The sequence below is a fragment of the Nicotiana sylvestris genome, chromosome 11 (assembly GCF_000393655.2).
Source record: "Nicotiana sylvestris chromosome 11, ASM39365v2, whole genome shotgun sequence".
NCBI classification, from domain to species: domain Eukaryota; kingdom Viridiplantae; phylum Streptophyta; class Magnoliopsida; order Solanales; family Solanaceae; genus Nicotiana; species Nicotiana sylvestris.
The window spans coordinates 74,746,167-74,756,164 of record NC_091067.1 but is presented as its reverse complement, the minus strand read 5'-3'; the positions used below and the strand labels follow the sequence as shown (position 1 = coordinate 74,756,164).

Genomic DNA, 9,998 nt, shown 5'->3' with positions numbered 1-9,998 from the left:
ATACACGGGGAACCCCACCACGCGTGGGGAACACAAGCCTCTAACCCCACCACGCGCGGGGCTCATTTTTCTGGACAAATGGGCATTAATACACGGACAAGGATTTTGAAAAGAGGAGGACTTTTGAGAAAATTTTGAAGAAAACGGGCACTGTGGATCTCCTTCTTTTTTTTAAAAGAACCAAACAAAAACCCTACTGTAAAGACCATCGTTGTTCCCTCGTCGTCCAGCCCAACGCCATAACCTCTGTGAGACCACCTCCATCGACACCGTCCAAACACCACCTACCACCAGCTCCCTCCCAACGCCTGAACCCGACCACCGTCAAGCAGCAGAGCTGCTGCGTCGTCACTAACCACGTCCGCTATTGCCGCTCGCTGCAAGCTCCAGCTCCACCCAAACCGACTTGCTGCTGCATCGCCATAACCAGCCCCAACTCCATCGTCTTCCTCACCGTCAAATCCACCAGCTTCCTCGACCCTACTGTCACTCATCGGCGAACATCGTCGGACAACCCCGACCGTAGCTGCTTCACCATTTCAGTCCAACGAGCAGCTGTTGTTGCGTGCCAAGCAGCTGTAGCTGCGTTTCTGAGCAGCTGTTACTGCGCTTCTTAGCCTTCGTCGTCACGGACCACCGTCCACTGCCCCTCGACCATTGCCCAGACGAGACCCCCACTCCCCCACGTCGAAAACACTACCACCAAACGGGCTCGCTACCAGCTCCTTCCATCGCCCAAATAACCCACTGCCCGTCAAGGTCGTAGAGAGAGAAGGTGAGCGTCGAGGTCGTTGACAATCTTGGTTCGAGTTTTCGTTTCCGTTGAGGTCGTCGTTGTTCGTCGAGGTCTGTTACGATGAGGACAAAGAAAGGTCCGTTCCTATCACTCTCTTTTATTGATCCATAGATATATTACATGATTCCATGAGTTTCGGAATCTACTATGGTCCTAATGTTGGTCATTGATTGTATTTTGTTTAAGTTGGGTTTTAATGGTTGAACCATGTGTTGAATGCTTTATTTAGCATATTTCAAAAAAGAAAAGAAACGAAAACATTGCAAGTTTGAGGTCCAGTTTTATTCTCTCTTTGTTCTGTTCTTCCATGATTACATTTTTAGCCGGAGTGATACTTGAATCTCAAATGAATACGTGATATTGCTTTAGTCGTAAAATTTCCATCTTTTGATTCTCTGTTTCGGGATTTTCCCTTAGCATGCCTCTAAATTTCTATGATTGAATGATGTAGCGTGAATTTAGTTTGTGTATGAATTATGAAACTGTTAGTTCTCATGAACGAATGAGCCTTGATCGTTATTTTTATTAATTATTTTCGGTCGTTATGAACATTCGTAGCTTACTTTAGGCATGTATACAAATCATCATCGTGACTAGGGGTACGGTTCCCATGACATGGTTACAATGCCTAAAATTCGGGGGTACATTTTATGTGACCCGATTATAATGACTTTAAGATCTTAGTGAATAAATTAGGATTTTTTAGAGGCGAATAAAGTAGATAATCATAGTTGTTTTTAGGTTTGCCTTAAATAAAAATGAGATGAGCCTCGACACACAAAAATGCACAAGCTGCGGGGCCCTCCAAACGTGTCTATTAAAATACTTAGAATTCGGGACAGGCCGTTTAGCGAAATTCCACGGCCTTACCCAAAATAATAATGCGCTAGTTGCTTTAGGCGCGTCTTTAATAATATTATCTCCTTAAGCTCGGGTGCACATTTATGTGACCCAAATCCAAGTCTCAACGAAATCGAAATGTGTCTCTAATCACGGGTACATTGATTGTGACGTGGTCTGAGATGCATTTCCATGACGTTGCAAATCCTTTTAATAATGAATGAGACGAGCCCCGACAAACAAAAGGCATAAGCCGCGGGGCCCTCTAAATATGTATATTAAAAATACTTAGAATTCGGGACATGCCGTTTAGCAAATTTTACGGCCTTCCCCAAAATAACAATACGTTAGTTGCCTTAGGCGCGTCTTAATAATTTATTTTTCTTAATTCGGGTGCACATTTATGTGACCCAAATCCAAATCTCAACCGAGTCGAGATATGTCAATAACCACGGGTGCATTGATGTAACGTGGTTCGAGATATATTTTCACGACGTTGCAATTCTCGTAAAAAATAATAATAAAAGCGGTCAAGAGTTTAAAACTTGCACATAGGTTTAACATGTATAAAATCAGATAATCAAGCCAAATATAACAGTTGAGCGACCGTGCTAGAACCACGGAACTCGGGAATGCCTAACACCTTCTCCCGGGTTAACAGAATTCCTTATCCGGATTTCTGGTACGCAGACTGTAATATGGAGTCATTCTTTTCCTCGATTCGGGATTAAAATTGGTGACTTGGGACACCCTAAATCTCCCAAGTGGCGACTCTGAAATAAATAAATAAATCCCGTTTCGATTGTCCTTTAATTGGAAAAAACTCTCTTGCACCCCCGCTGGTGCGGAAAAAGGAGGTGTGACATCTCCCACCGATCGTCTTGCCACTGCCACGAACCTGCCTGGCTCTGATACCAGTTGTCACGGGGGCGTTTTTAGTCAGTCAAAACTCACACCCGCGCGGCAGTCAAGTCGCACACTTGACTCAGCCTTCCCCAAACACTTAGCTAATTTTCAGCAAGTTTGGCTTAAACGAAATTTTGGCAGCAATTCAATAAGAACACAAGTATATACGGGAAAAATCCCAACCTTTGCATTATGTGGAAAATATACAAAGGACCCTTCACTTTGCTATGAACACAGTCCGCTCACAACCCACTTTTGACGAAGAACACAAGTCGTTCTTTGTCAACACTAAGACCTACCCAAGCCCAGCCTTAGCCCCTTTTTGAAACACTTGAAACCCTCATGTTTCACTCTTGTTTCCCACTTGTAATTTCACACGAAATTACCCACACACACATCTGCCTAAGTCACAAAGGCCCTATTTATAATATATAGGCAGCCTTTAGACTTGACAGCACATGACACTTGTCGTCTACAGCTTTTGCCACTTGTCGGGCTAAGACAAATCTGTTCCTAACATGTAGTTGACATCCCCAACTACTTAGGACACAATATACACGAAATGGGGTCATGATACAAGCATATTCAGATCATGGGACAAAAGGAGTTATGACAAGGTAACCGCCAACTGCTTTCCATGTGCATTGCATGTGCCATCTTCACTTGGCCAGCTGATTCACGCCCAAGGCTGGCATTGCGCCTAGCCTTGTCTCATCTTGACATTGTTCCGCGCAAATGCCTTGCCCGCAATCCGCTGCCTATGATTTTGCCGCACCTGCTTGACGTCGCTGCCGCCAGCACACTGCCTTGGCCGAGTTTCTGCCTTGCCCATTTCAACCTTCATTTCCCTCGTGCCATTGCTTGTATTTTCCTTCACATAGCTTTGCCTTAGCTATTGAAAGCCTTTTCCATCATCCCGCATTTCTGTCTTGCCTTAGCTTAGCCCGTATTTAGCTGCCACAACCCAAAGTGTCGTGCCACTGACTTTGGCGCGCATGCCGTGCCATCCCGCCCTAACATTGCCCACGCAGCTTTGTCAAGCCTTTGCCAAGTGCGTCTTGCCTGTCCCCAGGCCTTGGTCAATACTTGCCTACAACAACCCTCAATGACAATGTCTTGTCCGTCATCCGCATGATCGTTTTGCCCGCACATAGGCCAATGACAAGGCCATCACGCCCAAATCCTTATCACAGTCGTGCCACGCCCGATGACAAAGAGTTAGGCCCTAACAGTAAGAGACACATCAGGAGTGGTGATTTTGCGCAATATAAATGTACACTCGAGGCGGTGTTTTTGCATTCAAAATCATACTAATAAACCTAAGAGCAAAATTTGAGATTTAAGGGTTGAGTTCGGGATTATATCACAACTTGTTTAATTTATTGGGTTTGAAATTAATTATATTACTTATTTACTAAGAACTTGTTTGGCCAAGTTTGTGGAGGCCAAAAGTACTTTTTAAAAATTTAAATTGTTTGGCCAATATAAAGAAGTACTTTTGGCCAGTAGCATAAGCAGTTTTTTTGCATTTGGGAAGAAGCAAAAAATTCTAACTTCTTTCAAGAAGCAGAAGTAGAAAATTAATTTATTCAAGACAAAATTATCCTCACCATAAATTTATACTTTTCAAATTATCCCTTACTAATTTAAGTTTTTTCCTTTCAATTTTGTTTATAATTTTTACCATTTAAAAAGAAAATGAAAAGGTATGCGTACACCCTACCCTCCCTAGACCCCACGGTATGGGATAATATTGGGTATGTTATTGTTGTTACCATTTTTTTAATTAAAGATATCATATACATGAATCATATTGTAACTTTCTATATTTTTTATTGACTTTTTTGTTTTTGATTTTTTCTTTGTGTAATGTCTTGTAACTTTCCAAATTATCTTCTTCTTTTTTCACATTAAACCAAATTATCTACGTCCTTCGTTGGATTATCAATTCTCTTCCTACAAATAATTGTTTATAATTTCTTCTGTTATATGTTATTAGTTCCCGAATCTTTAAAACAGCATAAAATCTAATTTGTGAAAATTACCTGCATATAGGTAATCAATTTACAATTGCATCTCATAATCTATCTATTCTATATATTATTAAAAGGAGAAGAAAAAACATTCACATTAAGCCAAGTGTGCAATCTCACAATAGGCCACTTGCATTTTAGGACAAAGTTAGTAAGGTTATGTAATAATTAGTTTCTTTTTGAATTTAAACTTTAAAAATAAATAAATTATATATTATATATTGTTAATAATTAGTTACTCTTTTTTAATTTGAATTTAAACATACTTAACTATTTTTTTACGAAAATTTTTATTTTTATATAGTTAAAATTATTTCTATTTTACGCATAATGCCATCTTTCAAGTTTGACACTCAAAATCATCTAGCTATAAATACCATGGCTATACATAATTTCATCTGACGATATTCTTCTACTGATAAGGAATTCAACTATTATGTTAATGAAGACATTACTGCAGAGATTGAGGAAGGAGATATGCCTTATGATATTTTTTAGAAATGCAACACAAGTCTTCTACTAATATGGATGCGTTGTGTGATAGAAGTAGAGATGAAATTGTTGAGAAATATTATCAAGTGTGAGTGACTTTACTTATTATTTCATTGGTGGATTATCAATATATAGTAATTTGTGGAATAGACTTCTAATTCATACCGAATGATGTATTTTGATTATTCAAATCATCATGTAACAATAAGTAATCATACTAGCTAATATTATATGCTTTGGTATAACTATATATGTAAAATTGATCTAAATCTTTAATATGTTTGATTACTTTATGTTTTATATTTTAATTAAATAAAATAAAAAATAATAAAAGTCACTTACGATAAATATTTAAGTTCATTTTTCTCTTTAAAAGAATTATAAGACCTTGGTACTATCATTTTGGTAATTTGACACTCAAAAACACTTTTTAGAAAGATTGGCCAAACACAATTTGTTTACCAAATGTTGCAAAAAAGTATTCTTAAATGAATTGGCCAAACACAAACTTTTTTTTTGTTTCTAAAGTACTTATATAAAAAAGTACTTTTCAAAATAAGGAGGTTTGGATGAACCCATACGATATAAGGTCTTACAAACAGGGGCGGATTTATGTAGGTGGATTGGGGTGCCACGCCACCCGGACGCCTCGATTAAACTTTGTATATTTAGGTATATATGTACAAGAAATAGGTTAAATACTAGTTGTGCCACCCGGAGTAACTAAATAGCAGAAGGTGCCAGTGGTGAAGACTCAGTTGGCGTGGGTTCGATTCCAATCTTGTACTCTTTTTTACACCTTTTAGCATGCTGCACCAATCCATCCTATTAAAGGCTGATTCCAATATTAATTTCTCTTCTATTGGTCAAAGGTTCAAACGACCACTTAGATGATCTTTTTGACAAATATTTAAGCGAGCTTCTATTGTTAAAAAAAAAAATTATTAGGTAGACTAAACCGTAGACTTCTTCTAACTTAAAACTCAATACATAACTGATGATAAACTTATTTATTGCATTTCTTCTGTAAATATTGATGCCGCTTATGCAAAATCCTATACGTTACCCGTTCAAATAATGTGGCACCCGCAACCTCCAAATCCTGGATCCGCCTCTGCTTACAAAGTTGCTGGACTTGGATGAAACCATACGATGCACTCTATGTCCACCCCTGCCTACGAGCGCAAAGTTGAGTTGCTAGCAAAACTCTCCATTTAGCTGTCTTAAACTTTCTTGAATTTAGGAAACAAAGACTTGACCAACAATAATTAAGGTATGAAAATAAGATTATATTAGGAACAATTTCCAAATTATATTCAAACTGAATATAAGCAGCAAGCTCTGGCATTTCTACAAGAATCTGCTGACGACTATTTGAAGTAAAGGTAGGTAGCAAAGGTAAAGTAGCTGGGTTGCCTTGCATTCAATGGAAGTAGCAAATGAAACTATGGAGAAACGATTTATCATAGCCACTAAAAATCAGTGTCCAAGTATCTAGGCAAAGAAAGTTCTTTGTTATTCTACTAGTACTAGTACTAGTATTAGAATCCTTTTAACTTTCAAAGTTCAGTTTCATATACCGCCTAAAGACTTGGGAGTCATATCATTTATTTCCTTTTGCTGCACATAAAAATAGATTACATTTTTCAGACCATGTCACAAAAATAGTCACCAACATAGCGGCTGCAGAATTTACAAAAAAATATGTTAAAAGTTTTCATATTTGTGGAAAAAATAGCGTGACAGTAACTTGTAACCATGCTAGAGATTACACCTTGGCCAACATCAATTTTCTCATGCTCAACATTCTACCTATTTTTATTTTTTTTTAAAATTAACCTCATCAAGAAAAGAATGGTTAGTCTAAGGATGTCATTATCTAGGCTTGCCTCTTTCCTCATAGAAACTGCTAATTAAGAGACTGAGGAAGGCATTCAGCCCAAACCCCTCTTACCAAAATGGAGGTACATTTGAAGTTGGAAGACTAAATTGGAACTGAACCATGATGCTGAACATTAGAAAAATTAAGAATGACACTGTAGCAAAAAGAATTTCAGACTATTTCTGTATAAAACTAGGTAGTACAATACAATTAATGATTACTTAGAGAATTACCTGCAATTGCCTTTTAAGTGTCTTTTTTTATATTGTTAGTACATAGAACTTATACTCTAATACAAAATAGTGAGAAAGCTTGAGATAAAGGAGATATTCAGCCATTTCTGTAACATTAATTCCAGTAACAAAGAGTAAGCTTAAGGCAAAAATACAGTAAATGAACATGTTTCATCTGACATCTTTAAAGCCTACTATGAACCAATTATCGTATCTCAAGTGGTTATTAGTTGTATAAAGTTCTCCATCTGACCGGCAGCATGAGAATGTTCTTGTTGATTTGGTGTATTAGCATTTGCTGATGAATAGATAGCCTTTATTAGTTTCTCATCCTGTGACCCAATATTGACCCATCGTTGTGAAAAATTCACTGTACTAATATATCCTCAAGTTCGAGCTCATATTGCATAACAAGTCTTTCAACAGTATTTCTACTTATTACCTGTTTAAGATGCAATTCCTTGAGGACTATTGATGCAAGCTCCTTGTGTTCTTCATGTATGATCCCTTCCACTAGAATGGTATATGTTATCTCATTGGGCATATAACCTTTACTGATCATGTCCTCAAATACCTTTAGCGACAAGTCTGTTCTTCTTGATTTGCATAGACCAAGCACAAGTGCATTGAAATTGTCAACATCAGGCCTATATCCATTTTCCTCCATGATGTAAAATACATCAACAGCAGCAACCAACATCTTCTCCAAGCACAATCCTCTGATCAACGATGAATAGGTGTAAGAGTCGGGATTGAATCCATGGGCTGTCATTTCATACAAAAGCTGAAACGCTGCAAATGTGTTTCCTTTCCTACACAGACCAGAAATCACGGCTCTGTAGAAATCATGAGTGGAGGAGCTCTGCTTAATCCTCAAAGCCTGGAGAATAGAAAAGGCCTCGTGCACCACTCCTTCCTCGCAAAGCACAGCAATGGAATTGTATGTTCCTTCGTTAGGACTACAATGTCGTTCTAACATTTGGTCAAGACACTTAGTTACTGCATCCACTTTCCTGTCTTTGCAGAGACGCGCGATTATAGGGTTGTAGCTAGCAGCAATTGGCTTGAACTGTTCTCCAAAGTACATTTCGTCCAGAATCTTGAGGGCGTGATCTGTTTGGCCGTGAAGAGCAAGGGAACTAATCAATATATTGTACGTTACTATTGATGGTGAACGTTCTTCTCCAACCATCTCCGCCAGAAGCTCATTTGCTTCCTCCCAACGTCCTTCAAAGCACAAGCTCCTCAACAAGATATTATAGCTAACAACATTAGGATTAAACCCTTTCGATGGCAAGTTTCTAAAGAACTCTTTTGCTTCATCTATTCTTCCTTCTTTACACAACCCAGTTAAGAGAACATTGTAACTAACCAAATTAGGCTTCCCACCCTTGGCAATAATATTTTCTAAAAGCAACATTGCTTCATTAACCCCTTTTTCTTTATAAGTAGCCTCAAGCAATATGGAGTAGGTATATGCATTTGGTACCAACCCCTTTTGCATCAATTTTTCCACAAATTGAAGGCTTTTGTTCAAGTTCCCTCGCATACAAAGTCCTCTTATAAGAGAATTGTAAGTGACAGTATTAGTAGGGTATCCATATTCTTCCATTTTATCAACCAATTGCATAGCATGACCAACATTTCCTCTCTTACACAAGTTATTTACCAAGAAAGTGTAAGAAGCAGCATCAGGTATAGTACCAGAGGTAACCATCATTTCCATAACTCTAGCAGCTTTTCTAAGTTTATTACAATTGCAAAGATCATACAATAGTTGAGTTGCATGAGTCTTATCAGGCTTGTGGCCTTTCCCAACCATGTATTCTAAATATAGAAAGGCATCATAAAGTCTAAGTTCTTTGTTTCTTGGGTCATTCTTGCCAGACCTCCAGTTGGGCAGAGTGAAAATATTATTTAGAGGTGGGCTTATTTGGGAAGAAGCAAAATTTCTTGAAATGGTCTTATTAGAGTGGAAAAAAGGAAGGAACTTTGGTATGTGGGTGAAGAATCCACAAGAATTTCTTGCATTCTCAGGTGATGGATTTGTTACAGTGGACACTGAATTTAACGGGACGGCCATGAAATCAAGAAAATGATTGAAGCCTAGTTTAGAAAATTGCACCAGAAAGGAACCATAATCAACAGAAAGGTAAGGAAACAGTAAAAAGGGACATACAATAGCGGTTTATAGAGAATCTATGCCATTCTTGATCAATGGAACAACGAGAGCCTTTTCTTCTCCGTGCCTGTAATTGTACTATACTCAGTTCCAAGAAAACTGTTTTTTTTTTCTTTTCTTAATTGAAGTTAGTAAAAAGGAGTAGAGCTACATCTGTTGCGGGTCGAGTATGTCCACTCCCTCCCAATGTTATCCAAAAGATGGGTAATGATAGAAGTCCCCCCCTTTTTCCCGAGATGTTCTTTTCTTTTTTTCTCTTTGCGGGTCTTTTTTATATGCTCCATCCCTCCTTTTTACAATTTATGTAAACTTATTTGATACGAATTTTTTTCTAAAAAAAGGAAGATTTTTGAATTTTTTATATAAAATAAGGTATATTTTATGTGATAAAATTTAGATTGATTAAAGCAGATGGAGTATAATAAGTTTGTTCACCTTTTAACAAACTTAGAAGACCAAAATGCTCATGAGTATATTTAAAAACCTATTTTACACTCATTCCAAACAAAAGGAACCATTTTTGTCATTTTCTCTAACTTGTTTCATATTATCTTCCACATTCACTATGATAATAGTTCTCCTTTATTTTAATCTATCTAAACTTATTTGATTAAATACAAAGTTTAATAAAAGA

At 37.6% G+C, this 9,998-nt stretch overlaps 1 protein-coding gene across 1 annotated transcript; it reads right to left on the bottom strand.

Moving 5' to 3' along the window:
* Positions 1-7,267: 7,267 nt before the first annotated feature.
* On the bottom strand, positions 7,268-9,581 carry LOC104215931 (pentatricopeptide repeat-containing protein At1g79080, chloroplastic). Its single transcript, XM_009765870.2, has one exon. The coding sequence runs from the start codon at positions 9,263-9,265 to the stop codon at positions 7,550-7,552; it is 1,716 nt and encodes a 571-aa protein (XP_009764172.1). The 5' UTR covers positions 9,266-9,581; the 3' UTR covers positions 7,268-7,549.
* Between the last annotated feature and the right edge of the window lie 417 nt (positions 9,582-9,998).

Excerpts from the sequence above, each read along its gene's own strand:
- LOC104215931 (XM_009765870.2), bottom strand. The coding sequence starts at position 9,265 with ATGGCCGTCCCGTTAAATTCAGTGTCCACTGTAACAAATCCATCACCT.